The 27,821-nt window shown below is 60.5% G+C and overlaps 1 protein-coding gene and 1 non-coding gene across 5 annotated transcripts; one reads left to right on the forward strand and one right to left on the reverse strand.

The window, feature by feature from the left end:
* Positions 1 to 693: 693 nt before the first annotated feature.
* FZR1 (fizzy and cell division cycle 20 related 1) lies at positions 694 to 27,700 on the reverse strand. 4 transcript variants are annotated; one of them, XM_032177750.2, is made up of 14 exons: positions 27,489 to 27,700; positions 11,131 to 11,233; positions 8,079 to 8,204; positions 7,890 to 7,953; positions 7,687 to 7,814; positions 7,007 to 7,089; positions 6,316 to 6,499; positions 4,827 to 4,892; positions 3,870 to 3,972; positions 3,591 to 3,775; positions 3,041 to 3,274; positions 2,292 to 2,396; positions 1,180 to 1,281; positions 694 to 904 (listed from the first exon to the last, which is right to left on the reverse strand). In XM_032177750.2, the coding sequence occupies exons 2-14, from the start codon at positions 11,197 to 11,199 to the stop codon at positions 863 to 865; spliced, it is 1,491 nt and encodes a 496-aa protein (XP_032033641.1). In that variant the 5' UTR covers positions 11,200 to 11,233; positions 27,489 to 27,700; the 3' UTR covers positions 694 to 862. The 4 variants fall into 4 exon arrangements, with proteins under 4 accessions (XP_032033641.1, XP_032033642.1, XP_032033639.1 ...); XM_032177751.2 differs by having other exon boundaries at positions 1,189 to 1,281; positions 27,489 to 27,699; XM_032177748.2 differs by lacking the exon at positions 27,489 to 27,700 and adding an exon at positions 12,328 to 12,544.
* Positions 12,851 to 12,919, forward strand: LOC116484367 (small nucleolar RNA SNORD38). The gene has a single exon (XR_004252540.1). It is a non-coding gene; the product is annotated as a small nucleolar RNA SNORD38 (small nucleolar RNA).
* Positions 27,701 to 27,821: the final 121 nt, after the last annotated feature.

Consider the following 27,821-nt stretch of genomic DNA (forward strand, 5'->3'; position numbering starts at 1 on the left):
GACGCTGGCCCTGTGAGGGCAGGTGTTGGCGAATGCACGAAGACATGGCATCTGTTGTGCTCCCCTCCAGCCAGGGCAGTGAGCAGGTCCGGGTTCAGTTCTCCTGGGGTGACGAGTCCAGAGCAGACGTCCTCCTCCGGTGTGAGGGCGACGCTTGGCCAGGATGCACAGGAACGTCTGAAGCCCACTGACTGCTGGGTGATGGCCATGACACAGATGCTTCCAGAGAGACTCCTGCTTGGAGCAGTGACAGCAGAGGTGGCTGCAAGGACGCCATGAAGCCCAGGCAGGGACTGTCTCCTGGATCCACAGGCCGGCTCCGCCAGTGGCCCCGAGCCACCTGCCCAGGCCTACACGCCTTGGTCTGGCCTTGGGGATGGTCTTGGGTTTGACACGGTGGGGCTGCAGCCATGAATGGGCAACCGGGGGTCTCAGGCCCCCTCCAATCAGCCCTGGCGTCTGGTGGTCTGTTCCGTGCAGACGTGGGCAGTTCCAAGAAGAGCAAGCGGCTCCGGTGGGCAGGTGATGAACAGACGGAGGCAGTGAGGGTCCCAGGGAGCGTCCGTCACTCTGAGTACAGACGGTCTGAGCTGGAACCGTCCAATGTGATTCTTGCCCTTTGGGAAGGGAGACAGAGCCCCTGATGCTGAGGGTCCCCGACCACGTGCCCACCCCAGATACTGGTGGACATGGTTCACAATCAGGCATTTAATGAGACTCCAGGATCCTCGGGCCCAGCTCCCCGCCCGCCCGGCCGCCTTCCTCGGGGGACAAGCGCTGGGAAGGCAGGGTCCATGCAAGCTGAGGAGCTGGGGTCCTCCGACTCTGGACGGCTGGCGTAGTGTGGTCCTGCCCGGCAGGTTTACCGGATCCTGGTGAAGAGGTTGAGCACAGACACGGACTCCTGCAGACACATGGGGATGGGAGACGCGCTGAGCAGCAGCCCCAGGGAGGAAGCTGCCTGGTGGGAACCCAAGGCTTTGGGGCTTGGTCCTGAGGGGCCGGGAGGTGCCGGTTCAGCCTCGGCCTGCCACACTGCCCCCAACACATGACCCAGAATTTGAGGTGAGGGAAGCTCGGAAATGGGGGAACACAGGGGAGGGTATGCCCGAGGACACAGTGGGGACAGGGACGACCCTGGGACAGGCTGGGGCGGGGGTGAGTGGCGCTGATACCGACCCACTTTACCTTTGTCGAACGGGTTTTGCTAAAGACGTTCCAGAACCTCAGGGTCTCGTCTCCAGCACCAGTGACGATGGCCTCCCCATCAGGGGACATTGCCTGTGGACAGGAGGGAAGCACCCCATGTCTCTGGGCCTCTAGGTGCCTCGGGACAGGGCTGGGGGACTGAAGGAGAGGGGAGCAAGGTGTGGGGTGGCTGGGTCCCCCAGGAGGAAGGGGTAGGCTGGGGCCACCACGGGCAGAAACCGAGGTTGCAGCCTTTTTTTTTTTTTTTTTTTGATTTTAAGATGGGTCTGGCTCTGTCGCCCAGGCTGGAGTGTGCAGTGGGACAATCCTGACTCACTGCAGCCTTGGCCTCCTGGGCTCAGGTGATCCTCCCACCTCAGCCTCCTGATTAGCCGGGACTACAAGCGCGCACCACCACACCTCATTTTATAAAAATGTTTTGTAGAGACGGGGTCTTGCTATGTTGCCCAGGCTGGTCTTGAACTCCTGGGCTAAAGCGATCCTCCCACCCTGGCTTCCTGAAGTGCAGGGATTACAGGCGTGAGCCACCGCACCTGGCCAAGGTTGGAGCATTTTTGCAAAAACACAAAGGACACCCCCTTTGCAAGAGGGGCTCATCAACTCTGCACAGATGAGGGACTGTCAGATGCGCGGATAAAAGCACAGAACGTTTTTCAGGGAAGAAACGAGATCTTGGCAAGTGAGGGCACGTGGGGACAAGGACACCTCCTGGCCCCCTTCCAGCCACATGCACACAGTTACTGTGTAGGACGTTCACAGGGTCATCTGAGTGTTCAGCTGTGAGTTGTTTTTGGCTTTCCTCTTCACCCCTCTTTTTGGGGAAAATAAACAAATGAAGAGGCTGAGGTCCTCCAGGAGGACAGGCCCGCACCTGCAGGGCTGGGGAGTTCGGTAGAGCCCATTCCAGCGCTGGCAATACAACCAGCACCAGATGCCCTGACAGCCAGTCCCGGTGCTGGGTCCTGCGGGGTTTTAGATCTGCACACCAACCTCCCTAAGAACACAGGACAGGGTGCTCTGGGGCGGCCATGGCAGTTTGTCCAGAATCCCGGGGCACCTTGAAGTGCCTGCCGTGCACTCACCAGGTACAGCACGCGGTAGGAGTGCCCGGTCAGCTTGGCCACCTGGGTCAGGGAGGGGTACTTCCAGACAAGGATCTGGTTCTGTGAGTAGCCGTGCGTGCTCACCTGGAGGGCAGAGGGGGCGCTGCGGTCGGTGGCGGGGAACGAGGAAGGGCACTATGCCTGCTGCCTCACATGCACCCGCCTGAGCCCATGTGAGAGCTCGGAGCCGCCAGCCAGCCCGGGAGGAGCAGGGGATGCTGGGATGTGGCTCTGCCACCCAAGTCCGTCTGGGAGGTGTGGAGGCCACAGGTGGAGCCCTCCACCCACCACCAAAGGCTGGAGCCCAGCAAGGACCCAAACAGGGCCCACAGCTCCTCTGCCCCGCCTGCAAGTCATCCCTGAGACTGTCCTGGTGACATGCCCGGAGTGGCTGGAGCAGGCCAGGGCGCTCAATGGAGCCCGCTTCATCCTGGGCCTCCCCTCTAAGCAGAGGCAGCCATGGGAGCTCCCCGGCTCCTCACAGAACCGCCAGGTGTGGCTGTGATGGGGGCCCAGAGGCCCCAAGTCTTGCCCCAGGTGAGGCCCTGATGGCGCCCAGGGGCCTTGCTGCCCCCCAACTCCCTGCCTCCCCACCCGGCCTCCCTCGCCCATCTCCCTTCAGAGCGACTCTGACCCATCTCCCCACAGGCTGCTCTCAGATGGCAGGCAAGGGGCCAGCAGGACACACATCCTGAGGCCTGGTGGGAGGCCTGGCCGCCCATGCTCACCAGCTCGTTGGCGTGCTTGGACCAGGCCAGATTGCACACTTGGGAGCCTGTGTCGATACACTGCAGCGGCTGTCCTGTCAGCGTGTTCCAGAAGCGGATACAGCGGTCGGCTGTGCCGCCCCCTGAGGCCAGCAGCCCGTGCTGATGCGGGGACCAGGCGATGGCCTTCACGGCCGCCAGGTGCTCCGTGTACTGCTGCACGGGGCTCAGGCTCGAGTGATTCCAGACCAGCAGCTGGGGAACAGGGGCTGTGAGGCCAGGGCTGTCCCAGCCCTGTGGTCCCATAGGCTGGTCCTCACAGGGGTGATGACCTGCCCTGGCACCCCACCCCACACCCCTCCTGCTGCTCCCTCAAGGACCCCTGAGGGCACACGCTCATCACCCTGTGCCGCAGGGCAGGACTGGCTGAGCAGGAAGGACAAGCCCGGGGCCCTGCTGATGGCTGTGGAGTGGGCCCCGCGCCCGCCCCCAGCCCAGGCTCTTCCGTTCCTGCCAGTGTGAGGGGTGCGGCTTCTGGGGAAGGGGAAGCCCAGGCTCTGGGCAGGGGTACCTTGTTGTCGTTGCCCCCTGAGGCGAGGAGCTGGTGGTCCGTGGACCACTTGAGCCCGCACACCTCCTGCCGGTGGCCCTGCAGCCGCCGCTCCGACTGCAGTGGCGGGGTGCGGATGTCCCTCTGCAGGATCATGCGGTCGCGGCTCCCGGACGATAGCTGCTCAGCGTTCCAGGCCAGCGCCCCTGGAGGCCAGGCGGAAGCGGGGATGAGCCTCTCCTGCCCTCGGGGAGCTGGGGCCTCAGGGAGCTCACCAGCCACGGGACCCGGGCTCCTCACCGACGCGTGCCGTGTGGCCCTCCAACATGGACAGCTTCTTCCCTGCGGCCGCATCCCAGATCTGCACAAAGCCCTTGTGTGTGCCCACCGCCACCAGGTTCCCCTAGGATCGAAGGCACGGGCGGAGCATTGGTGTCAGGTCTAGCCCGGGGACTGTGCCCATCCTGGACTTGGTCACGCCAGGCTCTCTCCTCACCAGGGCTTTGGGATGGTTTCTCTAAAGACTCTTGAATGCACGTCCCTTCAGAAGAAGCTTAAATCCCCCTCAGCACATTCTGGGGTGGCGGGCACAGGCGCACGCGGCGCCTGGGTTTGTCAGAGTCCAGCCAAGACTCAGGGTACGTGGACCTTCCCACATGGACATTTCACACAGAGGGAAGGAGAAACTGCAGACACCGAGCTCCAGGTTCCACACATGCCCAGGAGCTGGGCAACACGTGTTGCTGTCTGCAACTGACTTTGAGGCGCATGAAAATCTAAGATGGATGGAGGGAGGGTGAGCACACACGCCTGGACACAGCGAGTGGTTACAAGCGCTAGGGGCAGCCCTGGGCAGCTCTGGGCGGGGGGCACAGACCCTCCCCATGACATGCTTCAAAGCTGCTGCTGTGATGTTTTCATCATAACCTAAAATGGAACTAAAGCCCACTCGACCCTGAGTGGAAAACGGAGCTCCAGGGGAGCAAGTCCCAGATGGGCAGTTCCCATGGAAGGAACTAGGGTGTTATTTCCCCACTGGTCCTGCCATCCTTTCTAGGGGCCGGGCGGGTGCCTGCCCATCCCTGTTACTCCCTCTACCAGGACCATACCAAGCCTGGGGACAGCGGGGGACACAGACCTACGCTTGGACACAGGCGACCTCAGGCCATGCACTAGCCCCTCTGGGTCTTCAAGGCCACCAACGCTGTCAAGGGCCCATCAGATCTCCCAGGTGGGGGCCAAGCCCTCTGCACTCACCCGCTCAGACCAGCCCACGGAGGTCACTGAGTCCCCTTCCACCGAGAGGTCACAGAGCCGTGTCACCTGGAGGCAGAGGTCAGTGTGAGCTTTGCTGCTGGTCTCGAAGCCCCAGTCTATCCATGTGTACATTCAGCCCTCCACTGTCTCACCCATCCGCTCTCCCATCTGCTCTCCCATCCACTCTCTCACTCTCTCTCCCATCTGCTCTCCCATCCACTCCCTCAACTGCTCTCATCCGCTCTCCCATCCGCTCACCCATCCACTTTCCCATCCACTCTGCCATCCGCTCACCCATCCACTCCCTCAACTGCTCTCATCCACTCTCCCATCCACTCTCCCATCCGCTCACCCATCCACTCTCCCATCCACTCACCCATCCGCTCTCCCATCCGCTCAACCATCCACTCCCTCAACCACTCTCACCCTCTCTCCCATCCGCTCTCCCATCTGCTCAACCATCCACTCCCTCAACCACTCTCACCCATTCTCCCATCTGCTCACCCATCTGCTCACCCATCCGCTCTCCCATCCACTCCCTCAACCACTCTATCCACTCTCCCGCCCACTCTCCTGTCCACTCATTCAGTCTCTCATCACTCCACGCCCATGGGGTCGCTGGGTTGGTCACTGCTGGGACCTGGCAGGCTCAAGCAGGATGTGGACAAAAGACACACACATGCAGGGGACACAGGCCTGCATGGGATGAGCAGAGGATGGGAGGAAGCTGCCCAGAGCTGCAGGAATCCTGCTGCCGGGAGAGGACGCTCAAATGGTGAGGGCAGGGCCCAGAAGGGTATGGGATGCTGCCGGCGGGAGCAGCTCATGGGCTGCAGGGAGGGCGCCAACCCTCGCTCTCCCAAAACTACTCGCATGGCGTTATCCCTGAAACCCCCACCCCAGCAGGCAGTGTCTGCTGCTGCCCTGCACCAGCAACCCAGGCTCCCTGCAGGGACCAGCAGGCCCCGTGTGCCCAGAGGCCACTCCAGGACAGCAGCCACTCGGTTGTCATAGTGGCCCCTGGGCTCAGCTAGGCTGGGACACCTGTCCCTTCTCCTCTATAGAGCTGAACAGAGATTGTGGCTCCAGTGGGGACCCCATGCTGCTGCAGATGCCACTGCTGGCTGGGAGGGCAGTGGCTGGGAGGGCAGTGGCTGGGAGGGCTGTAGCTGGGAGGGCTGTAGCTGGGAGGGCAGTGGCTGGGAGGGCAGCGGCTGGGAGGGCTGTAGCTGGGAGGGCAGTGGCTGGGAGGGCTGGGAGGGTTGTGAGGGCCGTGGCTGGGAGGCCCTGACTGGGAGGGCCATGGCTGGGAGGGCTGGGAGGTTAGTGGCTGGGAGGGCTGTGGCTGGGAGGCGGGGAGGCCCCAGCTAGGAGGGCCATGGCAGGCACCTGGCTCGTACTGATACTCCCTGGATCCCGGTGGGTACACTGAGGTCTGCTGGGAGCTGGGGAGGCCCCCGTGCACATGCACACCCCACGCAGCACCCACCTGGCTGGTACACGCGCTCCACAGGTACACGCAGGTGCCCAGCCCCACACTGAGCACGTTGAGGGACGACCAGTCCACCAGATTGAGGTAGAAGTCGTCCTGCAGCTCGGGCGCGTCCAGCACCTTGAAGGGGATCTTGGAGATCTTGCGGGTGGGTTTCCGTGGGGACCGGAGCAGCTTCTGGCTGCAGAGGCAGCCACGTAGCATCCGTCAGCCACGGCACTTGGGTCACCTCTTGCAAATGCACGGCAAGTATCTCCTCCCCTGCCAGCCCCAGGAGCCCAGTCTGGCCCCTCCAATCACCACCGCCACCATGTGATCCTAAACCCGGGGACAGCCCCACAGCCCTTCACCCTCGGATGTCTGGCTGCCCTGGGCTCTCTTCCACAGCTGTGCTGGCTCTGCTGCCCACACCTCCCCCAGGCAGCCCTTCCTGACTACCCTGCCCCCTGTCTGAGGCCAACACTGCCAGGCCATGGTGTGCCCTCGGTGAGGGGGTCTCTGGGCCGCTGTAGGCCGGGCGTACACTTCTGTTACTGACCATGGCCTCATGAGGGGCTGGGCCCCCTCCACTCTAAGGACTCTGCAGAAGGACAGTCACAGCTCCAGGCCACTCTGCCCTGGGAAGCCCCTTTCAGCCTCACCCACCAGGACCTGCAGGGACACAGCTGCTGAGGAAGCCAGGACCCACCTCTTGTTGCTGACGGGAGACAGGGAGTAGGGAGACACGTCGTTGCCATCATCAGGGCTGGAGCGCTTGGTGCTGAGAGAATACTGCGGAGCGGGGGACACACCAGCTGAGCACATGCCCAGGCCGCAGGACCCTCAGAGCCCCCCCAGCAGCCCACGCTCCTGGTACAGCTCATAGCCCTAAGGCAGGTGCTGGGACCCTGTGCGGAGCAGCTGTGAAGAGAAAGGCGCCTTCCGGGCAGGGACTGTGGACCCCCTCCCCTTCCACCCTCTCTCGAGGGACCCAAGCCAGGCTCTGTGTGATCCTGCCTTCGGGCTCCCGGATCATGTGGACAGAGCGGGGCCCTGTGGGAGGACCCAGTGCTGCCTCCTGCGGGCAGGACCCCCACTGGCTTGGGTGTTCGGGACCCCAGGTAGCATCGGTGTGGGGAGAAAAAGCCCAAGAGGCTGAGCCTGGATTCCTCCTGCACCCCCACTTCCCAGTTCACCTGCTGGGCCTCCAGCCTCAGATCCCAGAGCACCAGGGCCCCTGACCTGACTAAGGAGCAGGGTCAGGGCAGGGGGCTGAGCTGCGGCCAGGCCCGAGAACCAGGCTGGGGGAGGCAGAGCTGGTGCCCGGGAGGTGGGAGCCGGGGAGGCTGCCACTGGGAGCCAACTCCCAGGGGGGTGCCGCAGGCTCACCGTGAACAGACCCTTCTTCTCAGGCGTGGAAGGTTGCAGCCTGCGGTCCTCAGTCTGCGGGTCCTGCACCTTCTCGATGCCGGCGCCCAGCAGCTCATTCTTGAGCAGGGCGGAGTAGGCCAGGCCGTCTGTGGGCACCAAGCACAGTGAGGCGGGGCAAGGCGGGGTGGGGGCCTGCAGGGCAGATGGGCTGGGACCCTAACCTTTGCCGTTGTCTGAGGTGGCGTCCTTGGCTTTCCGGTTCTGACTGGGAGACTTCTCATTCTCCTGCAGGGAGGAGAGCAGAGAGGGAGGGGTCGAGGCACCCGCTTGTTCCTGGCCCTAGAGCAAGGAGGCTAGGAGGGGCCCTGGGCCTCCCGGGGGTCCCATCTCCTGCCCAGCCGGCCCCTCACGTTGATCCTGTGGAAGTTCACACTCCAGTTGGCTCCGGCTCTGGAGGGGATGAAGCGGTCTCCATGCTTGCTGGGCGAGGACACTGGGGAGCTGGCAGGTGTCAGGGTCCGCCGCATCTCTGTGACCTGAAGGGCATCAGCGGAGGGCTTGCTCTCAGCACTGAGAGCCCCCCGAGAGCGCCCCCAGGCCAGCCTCTCTCAGCCTCTGGCCACTGAGCAAAGGGGGCTTTGATCTTGAAAACCCAAGGGGTGGGCCAGGCGTGGTGGCTCATGCCTGTAATCCCAGCACTTTGAGCGGCCGAGGCGGGCGGATCACGAGGTCAGGAGATCGGGACCATCTGGCTAACACAGTGAAATCCCGTCTCTACTAAAAATACAAAAAATTAGCCAGGCGTGGTGGTGGGCACCAGTTGTAGTCCCAGCTACTCGGGAGGCTGAGGCAAGAGAATGGCATGAAACCAGGAGGCGGAGCTGGCAGTGAGCTGAGATTGCGCCACTGCGCTCCAGGCTGGGCGACACAGCGAGACTCTGTCTCAAAAAAAAACAAACAAACAAACAAAAAGAAAACCCAAGGGGTGGAGCCACACAGTCACTTGTGGTCACTCATGGTCAGAGATTTATGTGCCAGAAGCCTCTGGGAGATGCCAGGCCCATGGGCAGGCTCAGCCTCCCAACGCTGCCAGGCAGGAGGATGGAGAGGGCAGGGCCACAGGATGGGGTGGAGTGGCAGGAATGGGGGCCACGGCGGAGGGGACAGAGCCAGGGAGCACAAGACCCCATCTGCCCTCCCAGCGCCGCACAGGTGCCACGCATTCACTGTTTCTAAATGATCACAGACGCAGGCCTGGATAGCACAAGACATGGAACAGCTATGCCCAGAACCACCTGGGAGTGCGGTCCCCTCATCCCCATTTCCTGCCGCCCACAACACCCGTCTAACCCTCCAACCCCATGTGACTGTCCCTGCACCGCCCACAACACCCGTCTAACCCTCCAACCCCATGTGACTGTCCCCACACCACCCACAACACCCGTCTAACCCTTCAACCCCATCTGACTGTCCCCGCACCGTCCTTTTTCTATGAGGGGTCTGTTATGAGCTGACCAGTGTCCCAAAAAGGATACTGTGAAGTCCTGAGCCCCGCTACCTGGGAATGGGACTCTGTTTGGACACGAGTTTCTTGCAGATGTGATTATACTCAAGAGGAAGCCATTAGGGTGGGCCCTGATTTGATGACAAGCATCCTCATTAAGAAGAGGAAAACATGGACACAGAGACACAGGGAGATGGTTCCGGGATGGACGCAGAGGCCAGAGGGACGTGGTCACAGCCACGGATAGCAGGAGCCCCCAGAAGCTGGCAGAGGCAGGAAGGGTCCTCCCCTGGAGCCTCGAGAGGAAGCGTGGCCCTGCCCACACTGTGACCTCCGACTCCGGCCCCCCAGGACTGGGAGAGGTTCTGCGAGTGCTGCGTGGGCCCCGTCTGCGGCCTCTCTGGTGGAAGCCCAGGAAACACAGGCTTGCATAGGGTCATATTCCATCTGCTGTCACATCTCCCTGCCCCCAGCCCGTGACGCCGTCATGGCCCTGACACTTTGGAGGGTTCCAGGGCTGTCTCTCTGCAGCCTGGCGCTCTGTCTGGGTCTGAAGGTGGTTCTGTGTCATGAAGTCCAGGTTGTGCTGGGTGACTGCGGGGCAGGACGGGTGTGTGGAGAGCTCTCCCAAGCTGCCAATGCCCGCTCCTGCCCCGTCTCCTGTTCACACCCTGGCCTGGCTGCATCTGTGAGACTCGAAGTGCACTGGACGGAGGGTGCTGGGTCCTCGCACTGCGCCCCGCCCTCCCACGCACTGCTGGGCCGGCAGGGACACAGGGCGCTCATGCTCCCACTGTCCTCCTGGCAGCCCCGAGAGTGCTCTGGAGGCCGAGGGCCGGCACTGGGGCTGCTCCTGCTGCTGGGCACCGTGGTGCCCAGACCCTCTCTGTGCACACAGATACCCCTGTATTTATGCCTCTCTCTCTCTGAAATCCCTGAGATCGCAAAGACCCCTCTAATTCCACACCACTTTTCTTCTGCAGTGGCCCTGCCCCTTTCCCAACGGGGACCCTGCTACATCATGCACCATCCTGGATCTGCCTCCCTGGCTCTGCCCTGTGGGGGCCGCACTGCACAGGGGCAGAAGGCGGCTGTGGTGGGCTCCACCAAGTCCTGGGATCCAGGCTTTGGGGTCTGAAGCTGAACGAAGCCTTGAAGGTGAGCCTGCCCCAGGCCTAGCCCAATGCCTGGGCACAGAGGTTGCTGGCACTGAGGGAGCCGCGATGGGACAGCCCTTCCCCACAGGCCCATGCCCCTCAGACCCATCTGTGCAGGCCAGCCCATGGGGGAGGGACTCGGCACAATGGCAACTTCGTCTTTGAGAATAATGGCTCGGGCGTCTGTCACAGGGCAGGGGCTGGTGGCCGTCCAGGCTAAGCCTGATGCTATTCTGACCCAGGCTTCATGTTGTGTAGACAGCAACAGGAGTCTGGCCCCTCAGCCCCCAGCAGGAGTCGGGTGGGGAGGCAGGTGAGGGATGTGGCTGTCACACAGCAACCGCCAGCCCCGAGAGCCTGTGTGGCCAGTGGCCTGCCCGGAGCACAGGGCAAGGCAAACAGCTGGGCTGGGGAGGCAGGATGGAGCGCAAGGAAGGACAATGCCAGGGCCCCCCAAATTCCACAGGGTTCCGGATGCGCCTGGGGCTAGGAGACAGGAACGGGTCTCCCTAAAGGCTCTGCAGGCCACCCTGTGCCTCTGCCCATTGCGGCCGCCCCACTCCACCACTCCGGGCCTTTTGCCTCCTCGTCCATCCAAGCCCCGCTGGGCTCTGACTATGGCCCTGGGGGTGGCGGCAACCCTGACAGCCCAGGAGGCGGAGGCCCCATGTGACCTGGGGGACCGGGACCCGAGTGGTCCGTGGGGCTTTAGCGACAGTGGGGGCACCTGAGGCTGCTGGCCAGGGCAGAGGCAGCTGGGGGAGGGGGAGCCACAGTGGTGGGCGGGGCGGGGGCACTCACGCGTGGCATCGTGTTCTCATTCTGGATGACGATCTGGCGAAGCAGGCGCCGCTCATAGTCCTGGTCCATGGCGAGGCAGGGCTCGGCCTGCAGCAAGGTTAGCCTGCAGCGGGAAGGGCAGGAGAGGTCAGTGGGGCAGGGCTGGCTGCCCGGGGACCACGGGGCTCGCCTGCACCTCCAGGCCCTGGGAGCCAGAGTGACTGTGGGCTCCTCCAGCCAGCCCTAGCCTCATCCTAGGTGAGGCTCCTCCAACCCGGGCCTCAGCTGCTGCCCACAGACCCTCCCAGCCTGTATATCCCACACCCTGTTCTCCTGCCCGGGAAAGGGGCTTTCTGCCCTGGAGGCCCCGGGAGGGAGGCAGGGGCTGGGGAGAGGCCTGGAGGTCCGACAAGGACTCTTCCCTGAGCGTGGGCAGCCTCCATGTCCCGAGGAGCCACGGGGACCCACGCGCGGGTGCGTCTGCAAGGGGGTTCAACAAGCCACACCAGCTCTAAGGCAGTGTCCAAGAGCTGGCCACGCACAGACCCCGGCCAGCCACGTGGGTCCAGGCCAAGGTAGACCAAGTCACGGCTCCAGGGACATCAGCCTCCTGTGGACAAGCCACATCCGCACTCAGCTACAACCAAGGTAACATCCAGGGGCCCATGCAGAGCCCACATGGGACCAGGCTCAGCCAAACCAGGAAGGCCCCTCCAAGGGGGCGGCATTTATGTTGAGGCGTGAAGAAAAGTGGCAGTGAGGAGACCGGCAAAGAACATTCCAGAGCGAGATGCACAGCCCAAGGCAGGAAGGGGGTTTGCAGGAGAACAAAGTGAAGGTCCGTGCAGGCCATGGAGATAGAAGGTAGCCTAGGAACAACACTCTTCCCACCAGGGCCAGCAAACCACAGCCCGAGGCCATGTGCAGGCTGCCGGTCTGTAAATACAGTGGTTCTTTTTGTAGACAGGGTCTCCCTCTGTCACCCAGGCTGTAGTGCCATGGCACAATCACGGATCACTGCAGCCTCAACCTCCTGGGCTCAAGTGTGGTGGCATGCCACCTGTGGTCCCAGCTACTTGGGAGGCTGAGGTAGGAGGATCGCCTGAGGCTGGGAGTTTGAGGCTGCAGTAAGCTATGATCATGCCACTACACTCCAGCCTGGGTGACAGAGCAAGACTCTGTCTCAAGAAAAAAAAAAAAAAAAGTGAAAAAATTTACCTAAAGTTTACCATCTTGACCACGTTTAAGTGTGCAGTTCTGGCCGGGCGCGGTAGCTCACGCCTGTAATCCCAACAGTTCGGGAGGCCGAGGTGGGTGGATCACGAGGTCAGGAATTTGAGACCAGCCTGGCCAACGTGGTGAAACCCCGTCTCTACTAAAAATACAAAAATTAGCTGGGTGTGATGGCGCATGCCTGTAATCCCAGCTACTCAGGAGGCTGAGGCAGGAGGATCGCTTGAACCCGGGAGGTGAAGGTTGCAGTGAGCTGAGATCATGCCGCTGCACTCCTGCCTGGGTGACAGAGCGGGACTCTGTCTCAAAAAAAAAAAAAAAAAAGTATAGTTCAGTGGCGTTAATCACATTCCCGTGGTTGTGCAGCCACCACCACGGTCATCTCTAGAACTTTCTCATCTTCCCAAACTGAAACTCTGTCCCCATGGAACACTCACTCCCCATCCCTCTCCCCAGTCCCTGGTGACTTCTTTGGCAGGTAAGTTCCTCAATCGTTAAACACAGTCTCTGTCAGTGATGAAAGCTTTGTCCCGTTCTGCTATTGACGTTAAGTGATGATAAAGTTACGTCTAAGGAAGAGAAACCCACAGTTACCACATGACCCAGCACTTCCTAGATACACACCCAGGAGAAGGGGAAAGGCACAGGAACTGGTACACAAATGCTCACAGACGCACAATTCACAACAGCCAAAAGACGGCAAAATCCTACATACGCATCAACAAGTGAGGGACGAACCAGCGCAGCCCCCCACATGCCGGAACATGACCCAGCCGTGAAAAGGAGCAAGGCTCTGACCCAGGCCACAGCGTGGACACGCCCTGAGGACGTTGCACCCTGTGAGAGACACTAGACACAAAAGATCTCGGAGGGCCCTGGAGGAGGCTGACTCACAGAGACCAGAAGGGCGGAAGCGACACCTGCCTTTTTGGGAAGCAGACACCCGAGGCATGCACTGGCTTGCGTCACCACCATGCACTGGCTGCACAAACACCATGCGGGTTTGGTACTGCTCCTGTCATCCTGAGCACCACTCTGTCCTGAGATACTGAGGCGGTCAGCCTGATTGCCACCTCCACAGCCCTAGGCGGCCTCTGACGAGCTCCCGGCCTGGGGTTGGAGATAGGATCAACCACATGGCTGTTTCTTCTGCAAGAGCCCGCAGGCAGCGCTGCCTGGGCCCGCAGTCACGGGACACATGTGGTCCCTGGCTCGGCCACATGGGGCCGGTCAGGCTCTGAGGGACAGGAGTGTACAGCCCACACTCCTGTGGTAGTGGGTTTTCGTGGCTTATCTCATGTCCCCTCTGCAAGGCCTCATGGATGGGTGCCAGCGCCCGCCGCCTGTGCAGATGAGGACACGAAGGCAGAGTGCAGGGCAGCAATGCCCACGACCACATAGAAGGCCCAGGGTTCTCTACATGGCTCAGCCCAAAGCACAGGGTGGCCCACACGGCCACAGAGCAATGGCCAGCAGCTCTCCCTCCTTCCAGCCTGCCCCCTACTGGGGCCAGGTCACGTCACCAGCCTCTTCTCCACCCCCTTCTCCCTCACCCAGACTGGCCTCTCCCCACCCACAGTCCCCACCAGTTCTCCACAGGGCACAGCCGCCTCCCGCAGCCCCAAAGGCCCACGTGTCCCCACCACACCCGACCACTCCTGGGCCAGCACTGGCCATCCCAGGACAAGAAGAGGCCTAAGCATCTGTCCCCAGTGAAGACAGCCTCTGGGGGACAATTTCCCGAGCCTGGAACCAGAGGGGCTATAGAGACCTGAGCCCCAGGAAAGCTGTGGCTGTGGGGCCCCCCGGGACTGATTTGCAGATGGACAGAGAATCTACGCAGATCCTGCGCCCCAGGAGAGCTGTGGGTGTGGGGCCCCCCGGGACTGATTTGCAGATGAACAGGGAATCTACGCAGATCCTCCAGCACTTACAGAAAGGAAACTGCGGAGCAGAGGCCACTGGCAAAGGCAGTACTGTGGCATGAAAACCCCACCCTGGGGGCAGGGGCTCCTGGGGGGGTCTCTGTCAGAAGTGCAGTGCTTGGTCCAGGCCGTGCAGAGGTGGTGCGTGCAGCCACAAAGGACGTCAGCCGTGGCCGTGGTTGGGGAGGACAGCTGGAAACATCGGCTTCACAGGCAGCATCGCCCAGACAGTAGCTTGTACCCCTTGGCACACCAAAAACCAGGCAGGACCTGAACACTGAGCTTCAGTGCAGGGGTGAGGGAGCCGCTGCTCAGACTCCGGGAGTCCCAGAGCCAAGCGGCGAGGAAATTGTTCAAGTCCAGCAAATCTGAGGCCAGAGGGAGGCCAGCCCTCCGCCCTCCTTGGGGTAGATCAGCCACCACCGTCGGCTCCATGCAGGTCACCCAGCACTGGCGGCTTCACAAGCCCCATGCAGTCAGCAGGTGACTCACCACATAGACGCGGCTGCCGCAGGGCAGAGACGATTCGGACTGCTAGGGGCGTAGGGTCCTGACCCCAGGACCTGTGCCTAGGCCACCTTGCAGGGCAGCAGGGACTCTGCAGGTGTGACTGAATGTTTCAGAGGGTAGCAGGTGTGGACGGGGCTTCCCAAGACACTTACGCTCCCCACGGTCCTTGGAGGCCCTCTCTCTGCCCAGCCCTGCGTGGGGTGCCCTGCCCTCTCTCTTTCCTCTCTGTGCCCCCACGGCCCCTGACTTCTGACAGCCCCATCCTGTGTTGGATGTGGTGGCGAGGGTCATTCATTGTCCAGCACACATGAACGGAGCCCTCCCAACGAGAGGGCCATAGCCCCACCCACCCACTGGAGTGAGCTCCCTACTGGAGGGGGCAGTGGGAGAAAATCAAGCTGGTGGAGAAGCATTCCAGGTGGTGGCATGTGCTGCCAGGAAACACTTTTTTTTATGGAGACAGGGTCTCTCGCTCTGTCACCCAGGCTGGAATGCAGTAGTTTGATCATAGCTCACTGCAGCCTCCACCTCCTGGGCTCCAGCTATCTTCCTACCTCAGCCTTCCAAGTAGCTAGGACCAGAGACATGCACCACCATGCCTGTTAAAGGAAGTACATTTGTAAAAGTGGCCCCCAACAACCAGCTGCCAAAGTAAAAGCAAGATGGACAACAGCACCAGCAGACTCCAAATCCCAGCACAGGACAGTCTCCCCAAGACCTGGCACCTTGCAGAGGGACCCATGGGCACAGGAGTGCAGGCACAAGCGGAACGGCTCCAGGACTGCATTCCATGCCAGCACCGCCCCTGCTCCAGATCTGACTTTGCGGGTGAGGCCCAGCCCTTCTCGTGTCCTGGTGGGAGCCTCTCTGGCTTCTGTACCTTCAGCACCCTTGGCCAGGCCTTCTCCAACAACGGAAAAACTTTGTAATACAAATCTTACTCATTAAAGAACTTAGCTGCCAGGCACAGCAGGAGGATACCAGGAGTTTGAGATCAGCCAACATGGCGAGACCCTGTTTCTACAAAAAATACAAACAGAGGCACTGTGGGGGGCTGAGGTGGACGGACCACCTGAGCTCAGGAGTTCGAGACCAGCCTGGCCAACATGGTGCAAAAAGACTGGCATGGTGGCATATCTTGTAACCTTAAGGAGCTGAGGCAGATGACCCTTGAACTGGAAGGCGGAGGTTGCAAAAAAGAAACAGTTAGCTGGGTGTGGTGGCATACATCTGTAGTCCCAGGACTCAGGAGGCTGAGGTGGAGGCTACAGTGAGCTGAGATTGCACCATTGCACTCCAGCCTGGACAACAGAGCAAGACACTGTCTCGGAAAGAAAAAAAAAAAAAAAAAAGAACCTAGTTTAGTTACAAATCACAGCATTTCAGATGACCCTTTTTTGTTTATCTTGTTTCACACAGAGACCTTGGTGATGCAGTTCATTTCCAGAGACCTAAGTATGGACAAACAGGAGCGCCTTGGAGTTTTTATCTTTTTTAAATTTTTATTCATTTATTTTTCTGAGATGGAGTCTCACTCTTTTTGCCCAGGCTGGAGTGCAGTAGTGCAATCTCGGCACACTGCAACCTCTGCCTCCCGGGTTCAAGCAATTCTCCTGCCTCAGCTTCTCAAGTAGCGGGGATTACAGGCACTCGCCACCACACCCAGCTATTTTTTTGTATTTTTAGTAGAGAGGGGGTTTCACCATGTTGGTCAGGCTAGTCTTGAACTCCTGACCTCAGGTGATCCACCCACCTCAGCCTCCCAAAGTGCTGGGATTACAGGTGTGAGCCACAGCACCTGGCCAGGATTTTTATTTTTGAGACTGGGTCTCACTCTGTCACCCAGGTTGGAGAGCACTGGTGCAATTATGGCTTACTGCAGCCTTTGCCTCCTGGGCTCAAGTGATCCTCCCGCCTCGGCCTCTGGAGGAGCTGGGACCACAGGCGTACTCCACCAGACCCAGCCACTTTTTGTATTTTTTGTAGAGATGGCGGCTTCCCATGTTGCCCAGGCTGGTCTCAAACTTCTGGGCTCAAGCGATCTGCCTGCCTCAGCCTCCCAGAGTGCTGGGGTTACAGGTGTGAGCCACCGCGCTCAGCCGGCATTTTTCCAGAATGAGAAAATGTAAACAAGTGTGACTGGCAGCGGTGGCGGTAACCGCATGCACTGAGGCACATGCTGGCAGAGTCTGGTTGTGATTGGCTAAATATCATCTCCCACCTTCCCCAGAACACTGATGCTACCCTGAAGTCAGCACTGAAAGCAAATACACAGGGCGCCAGCTGCAGCTGCACACGGCCTCTGGCACACATCGCTGCCCAGCAGCACACGGCTGCACCTCACAAGCCCTCCGGGGTAACAGAGACGCTGTGAGCCAATGGCGCAAACGTTGCCAGGCGGGCGGCAGCTGTCAGTCTACTGGCCACACAACTCACTCACGCTGCCCAAGGCTGGTGGGCAAAACCACAGGGCCCAGGCCTGCCCAGCAGCCTGAGACCCAGCTCCTGTCTGTCCCTGCAGTGAGGGCAGGGGTGCACAAGGCAGGTGTGCAGACTGTCTTCCCACCTCCGAGATCTGGAGGGTCCTGCGTCCCGGGCCTGAGGCCTCCCGGGGCACCTCACCCGGACACTTGCCCAGTGCTGCTAGCGGCGCTCAGCTCAGCTCTGGGACCCCCAGCGACCCCTCTAAGCCCCTCACTCAGATGTGCTGCAGGAAGAACAAAATCCAGGAGCCATAAGAGACATGGCTGTGGAATTCAACACCGGGAAAACTGGGAGTCCGCAGGGCAGACACACCACCAACACAGTTAAAAAACAGATGACAAACTGGGGGAAGCACCTGCCATCCACAGGACAGCCCAAAGTAGCAAAGGACACCAACAAACCGCACAGGGAAAGGACCAGTCCTCCCTCACAGTCAGGAGCTGCCAGTCCAACTGAGGACACCACCCTCCCGCCTGTCAGACGGGGGAGGCCGCGGGCTGGGGGACTCGGCCTCACCATCCCAGGCGTGGGGAGAGACAGCCACACGCACTCATGGTTGGCAGAAGGTGCAAACTGCTACGGCTTCAAAGGAAGGCAATTTGGCAACTGCTTCCAAAATTTAAAAAATGCACATCCTCTGTGATGCAGTATTTCTACTTCTAAGAATTTATCCTTAGAAACTCCGCGTACGTGTGTGCAGAGATGGAGTCACTGCAGCAGCTTGTCAGAGTGGAAGACGCAAAAGGCCACCAGACGGGGGCGGAAGAGGCTGTGAGACCCACTGCACAGAAAAATGGCCATGCAGAGCACACTGCTCCCAAGAGGTTCCAAAAGCGGCTGGTCATGGGGTGGGTGGGGAGAGGAAGGAGAGGACGGGGACTAGGGAGAAAAGAAGCCTTATTTCTCCTGGCACCTCATTTTGTACTTCTTGAATTCTTTTATTTATTTTTTTTTTAGAGACGGAGTCTGGCTTGTCACCCAGGCTGGACTGCAGTGGCGCGATCTCTGCTCACTGCAAGCTCTGCCTCCTGGTTCATGCCATTCTCCTGCCTCAGCTTCCCGAGTAGCTGGGACTACAGGCGCCCGTCACCATACCCGGCTAATTTTTTGTATTTTTAGTAGAGACAAGGTTTCACAGTGTTAGCCAGGATGGTCTCGATCTCCTGACCTTGTGATCCGCCCGCCTCGGCCTCCCAAAGTGCTGGGATTACAAGCGTGAGCCACCACGCCCGGCCTGTACTTCTAGAATTCTGTATCATGTGAACTGTGAGGTATTCAAAAAAATAAACCACGGGCAGAGATGGGCCAGGCGGGCTCCGGGTGAGACCGGGCACCACCACATTCTCACTCCTTTGCTGGATGCTCAGAAGGTTTCATCGTAAAGGGTTAGAGGAGAGAAATCAGGATCTTAAGTTGCTGTTAAGTAATTCCTGGGCACAGACAACGTGTGTGGCCGTGTGGAAAGGCTCAGACCGGATCGAGGGAGTTTAGCAGCAACCTGGACCCTTGCTGTACATCAGCAGTGAATCAGTGAATGACTCATGCTCCGCCAGTCCCTGGCCCAGGGGTGCCTGGTGGGGATGCTGCTGTGGCTCTGCCTGTGTGGCCGACACCTGCAGCTTGGTTGCCCTGGTCTGGGTGGTGGACCCGGGCCCTGGGCCACCGGGCTTCCTGCTGCCCCATCCCCTTGGCAGGGCACTGCCCGGTGGGTCCTGCAAACCCACTGGACCAGCTCATAGGGAAGGTCCACCTTTCACCCTCTGGGCCCCAGAATGAAGAGCCAGGAGGCCCCCTTCTGCCACTGCCCCAGGCAAGCCTTCAGTCTCCGAGCTTCTTCCTGTTCCCCTGGGAAATGGGCATGACCCAGTCACCTGACAAAACAGTGACAGGGCCCCTGTACAGAGGGAGACGCCCTGCGACAAATACGTGGATAAAAATGGAGTCGGCCCCTGCTCACACCAGACACCAGAATAAGCCTCCGACGGGGCAGATAGCACAAACCAGGGGGACCCCAGGTCCTGAGATTCACCTCCTCTCTCCCTCCCACTCAGGGTGTAGATTTCAATGTGTGCAGCCTCCCGGGACCTCAGCAGGGCAGAGGATCATGGGACGCAGAGTCTCTTGGGGGTCGTGGAATCCCATAACCCAGGGGGTCTTAACCAGGGTGATTCTGCCCCCCGGGTATGATATATGGTGATGTCTGGGGACATCTGTGGTTGTCATGACTGGGGGTACCCCTGGCGTGGAGTGGGTGGAGGCCAGGGATGCTGCTCAGCACCCTGCAGTGCCCAGAATGGCCCCACTCCAGAGAACGATCCGGCCCCAATGTCCACAGGATGCAGGGGCAGAGACCCTTGCTCTAGGGCAAAACCAGGGAAGTGACTTGAATGAGCGAGACCTGGAGAGTGTGGCCAGGCACCCCCAGCCCCATCCCCACTGCACCAGTGGGGAGAGGAGGAAAGGGAGCCGATGAGGCACTGTTTGTGGGGGCCAATGACACGGCACGATTTGTCTCTAGGCTTGACTTTGAGGTGTCCTGAGTGGGGATGCAAAGCGTGAGCGGCTGTCTGCCATGTAGACAGGGCCTGGGAACAGCACCGGTGCAAAGCCCCCAAGGTCTCACCCGGTGCTGGATCTTCCTCAGGAACACAGCACTCTGGTTCCTGGAGGCCCAGCCAAGCTCCTGCTCCTGCAAGGCCTTGCTTGGCTAGAAAAACTGGTCCCCACTGTTTTCATATTTTTTTCAGGCTCTTTATCGGACAAAAGGAATTGAAACATCCCAATGACGGATCTTTTATGACTCATGTGTTGAGGCTGACTATGGTCTGGATGTGCCACCTATGGTATACACCAGGGTGTCCCCCCACCCCGGCCCTGTGGACGCTGGGGCAGGACCGCCTTGGGTAAGGGTAACTCCAGCCTGCAGGTGAGGTGGCACTTGCTACCCACAGGGGACATGGAGCAGGTAAGGGAGGAGGGAACACCGACCAGAGCCTCATGGGTGCCGCCACATCCCGTGCGGGCTCCTGGCCCAGGGGCAGAGCATCGGAACACACGTGGGGCTAGGACAGAGGCAAATCTTGCCCGTGCCCACCGGCTGGCACAGCTGGAAGCACTCAGTGTGCTTGACCGAATGTCCTCGGGACAGCAGGCGGGCAGGCGCCATCGCATCTTGGGGCCTGGGACAGCACCCTCTGCTCAAGGTCCCCATGCAGTTGGTGAGGGCAGAGCTGGGACGTGAATCCAGCCAGTCTGGGCCTGGCTCTGTGCCCACCCCCTGGACCTTGCCCCAGGAGGCAAGGTGTCCTAGACTCAGTACTCGGCCCGGCCCTGCCCACGGGGAAGCTGCAAGGCACTGCCTTCTGCTGGAGTCTCCGCAGAGTGGTTCCAGCAGGAGGCCTCCAACTAAGGATCAGTGGGTGGTGGTGACAGAGCTCGGGGGTGGGCCAGGACACAGCCCCTCACAGGTCCCGACCCCTGCAAAGTTGCTGGATGGCGGTGACAGAGCCAGGGGGTGGGGTGGCTAACAGCCCTCACAGGTCCCAACCCCTGCAAAGTTGCAAAGTGCTCCTGCCTGAGGGGTCCCAGGTGCCCCCAGACCACCTGTGAGGCCCTGGCCCAGCTGCCCTCCCAGGGAGCCCCCTCCTCGTGTGAAAGGCAAGGGACTGCGCTCGGTGCCTGGGCGTGATGTCTAGCCATCCTCTCCGGGGCTGGGGAGAAGCACCAGATAAGAAAGACCCCCCACAGAAAAATGGGGGGGTCACCCAGCTATCCGCTGTCGCTCTCACTGGATCTGGGAGTTTCGGGGCGGGGGGGGTGGTTTGCCTCCTACCCTGCGCCCAGGAGTGTCCTTTATGAAATATGGCTTCACAAGCGTCACCTCATCCCACTAATCTCATTCCCAGCTACTCCTCAGAAGAGGACTCTAGATGGCTCTCTCGGGTCACATTTGGATGCCCTTGGTGTCATGATGTGATTAAGGGGGCAGTCGTGCCAGCCGCATAGATGGCCTTGTCAGAGCACGTGAGCCCCCACCAGCACCACGCCACCCAGCACACGCGGCCCTTGGCCCTGCAGCTCCAGGGACCCAAGGCGGGCGAAGCACCCAGACACCCTTATTGCCAGCCCTCCTTGTGCCCTCCCATGAAAGCAAACCAAGTCCCATGAAAAGGTTCTAGCAGGGTCCATCAGAAAGAGTGTGGGCTTTCCACGGGATCAGCCCAGGCTTTGAGTCCCAGCTTCGACCCTTCCTGGCCACGAAGCTTTGGGCAGCTTCACCTCTTGGGACATCAGTCTCTTCATCAGTTAAGCAGGGATAACACTGCCTGCCTGGGAAGCTGTGAAATCAGGCATGAGGTCTATGAGGCAGCAGGTCCCCGGCATGACCCAGAGAAGGTGCTTAGTGAGAGCTGGCTGGGCCCAGGAGTCATGATAGGTGCACGCAGGGCCCCGGAGGTGCTCAGTGGATGCTGGCTGGGCCCGCAGCTGATGACAGGGGTACGCAGGTCCCCAGACTGCTCCCTGCTCCTTCATCCTTGGGCATGGCGGTGCCTTGGCAGCCAGAATGCTGCCCCAGTGACCTCCTGTCCACAGACCATGACACTTATCTCCTCCCATGCTGCCCCCGTCGGTCTCAGAGAGGAGGGAGGACGTCAGAGAAATGGGGATCCCGGGGCAGGTGACCATGGTTGCAGAGGTGGACTGACACAGGGGAGAAGTGGCCTCTGGACCAGAACCAGAGCCGGTGCCTAGTGGAGAGACTGCTGAGACACAGAGATCTCTGCAGGGAGCAACCCCCACCTGCAGAAGAACAAGCTGAGCTGGCGGCCTCTGACCTCTACAAATGCAAAGATACAGCCAAGAGTAGCCAGGTAAAAAAGGGTGGGGCCCAGACCCTCGGCAGGGGACAGCGCGCCTTCCAGGGTGCCCGTGTGAGCCAATCCGAGGCGAGTTACTGTTGGAGGCCGGTGCCTGGGCCCCGGGAATACACCCCGTGTGCATCATTCATTCATTTACTCACACCGCCACCTGCCAGCCGACACCTCCCCACCAACCAGCCATGTGCCATGTGGGTTCTAGGTGCTGACCCAGGCGCCGCAAAGCAAAGCCGAGCTGCTGCCCCCCCTGGGTGTGCAGCCTATTTTTCTTTTCTTGTTTTTAAACTATAGAGATGAGGGTCACAGTCTCCCTATGTTGCCCGGGCTGGTTTCGAACTCCTGGGCTTAAGCGATCCTCCTGCTGAGGCCTCCCAAAGTGCTGGGATTCCAGATGTCAGCTTTTGCTGCTGGCCGGCAGGCAGTCTAGAGTAAACGGCAGTCTAGAGTGGACGAGAAGCATCCATAGGGTCTTCTCGGCCAGCAGCTCTCACCCTCTTCCCTGTGTGGGGGACAGCTCCCACCTCCGGCCCACTCCAGTGAGAAGTGCTCTCCACACTTCCAAATGGTGCCTGCAGATAAAAGACCCGAGCTCTCTCATCTCCAGCCTCCTGGTACCACCGAGTAGCCACAGCCCTGTCTGACTTGATGACACCTTCAGACCTAAAAGACACCTGGGTCTCCGGCAGCACAAAAGGCTGCAGTGCCCCACGTGAGGAGGAAGGCAGCATGGCACCACGCCTGCGGCCTCTCAGGATTGGATGGAGCGCCATCAGGTTCCCGAGGCCCGCACATCTCTGCGTCTCTGTCTGTCTCATGCAACTCCCACCCACGGGTCCCAGGCGAGATGAGGCGGTAGCAGTAGAAACCCAGTCCGGGGAGTTCAGGGCGGAGGCCCCAACCTCAGCGCTGCGGACCTTTGGGCCGGATCGCTGTCTATGGCAGGGAGTCCTGGGCTCTGTGGGGCGCGCTAAGCAGCATCACTGGCCTCCACTCACTCCATGCCAGGAGCGCCCCCCAGTTGTGACAATGCACAGATGTCCCGAGATGTTGCCCAGTGTTCTGTGGGGGCAGAGTCACCCAGGTGGGGAATGCATGGATGAGGGGGATCCTGAGGGGGATCCTTAGGTGGAAGAGTTGCTCCCCAGGGCAAACAGACCAGCACTGGCCTCCCACACTCCTCAGCCCTCCAGTGAAAGCAGACAGATGCCCACTGCCCACCCTCTCTCTGCTCCCATCATCCTTCCACCACCGACCCAGCGGCCTGCAGGCTGCGGGGGATGAGAATATAGAGGTTCCCAGGCCAAATCCGATCTGGGAGAGAGGAAGATTCACAACAGAAGGGAATGTGTGCAAAACGGCACAGGAATCTGAACAGCCTGCCGCTCTCCAGAACCCAGCAGTGTGGCCGCGCATGCTGGCTCCGCCAGTAATCCCAGAGCTTTGGGAGGCCGGGGCAGGAGGATCACTTGAGCCCAGGAGTTCAAGACCAGCCTGAGCAACATGGCAAAACCCCGTCTCTACAGAAAATACAAACATTAACCAGGTATGGTGGCACGCCTGGAGTCCCAGCTACTCAGGAGACTGAGGTGGGCAGATCACCTGAGCCTGGAAGGTCGAAGCTGCAGTGAGTTGTGATTCCACCACTGCACTCCAGCCTAGGCAACAAAGTGAGACTCTATCTCAAAAAAAGAAAAAGAAAAAAAATCAGAACCGTGCAGCAATTTGGGAAGGCTGGGGTGGAAGGGACATGCTGGGGGCGGGAGGACAAGATGGAAAGGTTAGAAGGCAGGTCTCTAGAGCTGGGCTCATGGTGGTTGCATGGGGGTGACACCATCAGACACGATCAGCCGGCGAGAGGAGGCACCAGCGCCTCAGTCACAGAGCAACAAGGACGGTCGCCACACAACCACCAGTGCCTGCCTCTTCGCAGCAGCTAGACTCACAACAGGCAGACACTGGAAACAGCACCAACGTCCACTGAATAAGGAGACGCGCAAAACCCGGTGCCTCCACACCACGGAACATGACTCAGCCACGAAAAAGAGCAGGGCTCTGACTCAGGCCACAGCCTAGATGCACCTTGAGGACATCACACTCAGTGAGAGACGCCAGACACAAAGGGCCACACAATGTGGGATTCCATTTCTATGAAATGTCCGGGACAGGCCCAGCCACAGAGGCAGGGGAGACAGGTGGTGGCGGCTGATGGGGTCAAGCCTGGTTTCTTCCTGAGGTAATGAGAATGCTCTAGGATTGGACAGAGGTGATGGCGGCCCGAGCCTGTGAACACATAAAAACCAGGGAACTGCACGCTCTAAAGCAGTGAATCGTGCGGCAGGAGAAGTGTATCCAAATAAAGCTACTACGAGCAAAAATTACATAAAGTAAGAAGGGACAGTGAAGAAGCCTGAAGGAAGAACCAGACGGAGTAGGAAGCCAAGAGAGAGTGGGGGTGTTCACCGTTGTAGGGGCAGCGTGTCATTTGTGGTCAGTGGCGGCTGAGTGACTGAATGAGGCGTGGCCAGGCAGGCTGCTCGTGTGCCCCTCATCCCATCCATGAATGAGGACACTGAGGCAGAGGAAGGCAGTCACCTGCCAAGGCACACAGGGACCTGGGGCTGCTGGGGACATGCACGTCCCTGGATGAGAACATAAGTGGCCCAGGAAGGGGCTCTGGCTCTGTGCTGAGTCCAGTGGCTGGGGAGAACAGTGACATGTGGGCAAGGCAGTGACAGGCAGAGTTGAGGAGCAGGTCACTGGTGACCACAGGGAGGTGTCGAGGGCAGAAGAGAGATGAGGTCAAACACTCCCTTTCCTGCTGACAGGTGCCCAGGTCCCTGTGGCAGCGCCAACAGGGGGCCTGCTGTGGGCAAGCACACAGCCCAGGGCACTGCACAGGCCAGGGGCGCAGTGGGGACCAGGCAGGCACGCTCACTGCCCTCATGGGGCTCACAGTCCAGACATTGAGGACAGGCTGCTTTCTGTACTGGGCCATCCTGGGCACAGTGGGGCACTGAGCAGCATCCCTGGCTCAAATACTGCCAAGTGTCCCCTGGGGACAGAATCGGGTGGTGGAGAGCTTTGCTCCAGGAGAAAGGAGTGACAGGGCTGGGATTGGTGAGTTCCTAGAAGACCAAGCCCCTGGATCTTCACCTCTGCCAGGAGTCCCTGGGAGCGGCCCTACACACACAGACTTTCCATCCTCTCCCCTCTAAGTGACACCAAGCAAAAGGTCCTCAGAACCAATTCCATTCTGGGCCTCCCAAACCCAGAAGTTCTCAGTCTACAAAACCCCTCTAGCAGAAACCCCATTAAACAATAGGTGGTTTGAAAATCAATGTAAGGCTGAGCGCGCGGTGGCGCATGCCTGTAATCACAGCACTTTGGGAGGCCGAGGAGGGCAGATCGCCTGAGGTCAGGAGTTGGAGATCAGCCTGGCCAACGTGGTGAAACCCTGTCTCTACTAAAAACACAAAAATAGCCGGGCGTGGTGTGCACACCTGTAATCCCAGCTACTTGGGAGGCTGAGGCAGGAGAATCACCTGAACCCGGGAGGCAGAGGTTGCAGTGAGCCAAGATAGCGCCACTACACTCCAGCCTAGAGCAAAACTCCATCTCAAAAAAAAAAAAAAGAAAATCAGTGTAGCCCCACCTTGAAGACCAATCCGGCTTGTCTGTTTCTAGAAACTCCTCCTCCAAACCCCAAACCCCCACCCCCACCACTGCCTGCAGCCAGGGCACAGGTTCTAAAATTCGACCTGGGAAGCAAGTCACAGGGGCAAACTGGTGGGCACCACCTTGCCAAGATACCCCTCCCCAGTAAAGCACCGGACTTGCCTTTGAGCAAGTGTCTGCTCCCTTTAGCAAAACCCTCTGCAACCCAACTCCGCTCCCTGCTCAAGGCGCCGGGCAGCGGCCAGTGGCCAGCACACCTGCCTCCACTTGGGATTCCGAAGGAAATGACAATCGGGTGTTGCCAAAACACACGGGCCCCTGACACAGGAGGAGGCCCACGCGGAATCCCACATGAGAGACGGCCCCCGACACATCCACTCCGGGGACCAAACCTAGGTGATGCCGTCAGCTTCTATCCCCACCCCCACGCCGAGAGAGACCACCCCTCCTTCACTTCAAAGGCCCCGCAGGCTGCCCTCATGCCGGTGGTGTGTGTCCCGGGTGGATGGTTTTCCCTTAGGTAAATTACTCTCCTTCAAAGCATATAGGTTGGGGTGGGGGCCTCACCACGGAGAGGCATGAGGTCATCGCCCGGTAGACTGCGGCGGGGCGGGGGAATCTGAACCAGAGAGGCGCCCTGAACCAGAGGATGAATTTGGGGTGGAGAAAACAAGGGAAAAGACAAAACAGATTTAGGCTGAACATCTGCATATCGGGGGTCTCAGGCCGTGGGGTGGGGATAGGTCTGGACGGTGGAAGAGGGGGAGCGGGTGTCGCGGGTTTGAGTAGCGGTAAAATGGCTCTGAATGGGGGACACACTCCATATTCTGGGGATCTGAGATGGCCAGGCATGCGTTTGGAAGAAGACACGGGGCAGGACGCAGGACGGAGGTTCAGTTCGGAGGAGGGAGGGGCTTGTGCATGGATAGCTCGTCTGAGGCTTTGGTGGGAGAGCTGGATTTGGGGGGAATGGGGGCTGGCAGGGGGCACGCTGGGAGGATGGGGGAGCAGAAATCAGCGAGACGAGGTGAGACGGGGACATCCATGCACTCGACCCGTGCCTGCGGGGACTGGTGGACACAACAGTGACCACAGACACAGGTTTCCGGGTGTCCCGGGCTGGGACTGCATTTTACTGGGGCGAGGGGCTGGTTGCGGCCTGGGCGAGCCATCGCACACCACAGGCTCAGCGATGGGGGGGCGGCTTCATGTGGGCAGGACCCAAGCTGGGAGGGTCTGAACTGGGAAGTCCGCGGGGATGACAGGCCAGGGAGAAGTCACTCGGGTTAGGAGGCGGGGTCTGCTGTTCTAGGGGTGCGCAGTGGGGTCCCCTGGTTGGGGGTACAGAGTTCAGCCTATTTTAAAAAGAATGGTGGACGCTGACGGCGGCTGCGGGGAGGTCACGACTTGCAGGTGGCTTGGGGTGGGGGTCACGGCCCGCCCCGACGTGGGGGGAACGCTCGGATTTGGGTGTTAACTCGGGAGACGGGGATGCTGAGGTCACCCGGGCCTAGTTCGGCCTGGGAGGCGGCATTCAAGGGGACTGGGGACTCCTGGAGGGGCCTGAGCTGGGGTGGGGGTTGCAGCCCACCCCGCCGTCCCGGTTTTGGGGGGTCGCAGTCGAGCTCCGCCGCCTAGGGCCCGGGGGGCGGGTCCCCGACCCCGGCCGCCTCACCTGGCTCGCTGCCGTCGCTCGCTGGCTCCCGCCGACCCCGCCTCTCCTGGCACCGCACAGCGCCCGCCTCCGGCCTCCGCAGCTCTCGCAGGCCCGGCCGCGGCCGCCGCTGACGGGATCCCGGGCTCCGCGGTCCCCAATATGGCGGCGGTCGCTCCTCCGCTGCCTCCCGGCTCCCTCCCTCCGCGGCGCGCGCTCGGCCGGCCGCGCGCACCCCCGCAACTCGACCACGCCCCCACGCCGGCGCGCGGCGAATCGCGGCCACGCCCCCCGCCTACCCCACACACAGCCAGGCCCTGCCCAACACCCAGCCAGGCCCTGCCCACTCCGAGT

Source organism: Hylobates moloch, unplaced genomic scaffold (genome assembly GCF_009828535.3).
Source record: "Hylobates moloch isolate HMO894 unplaced genomic scaffold, HMol_V3 SCAFFOLD_15, whole genome shotgun sequence".
NCBI classification, from domain to species: Eukaryota; Metazoa; Chordata; class Mammalia; order Primates; family Hylobatidae; genus Hylobates; species Hylobates moloch.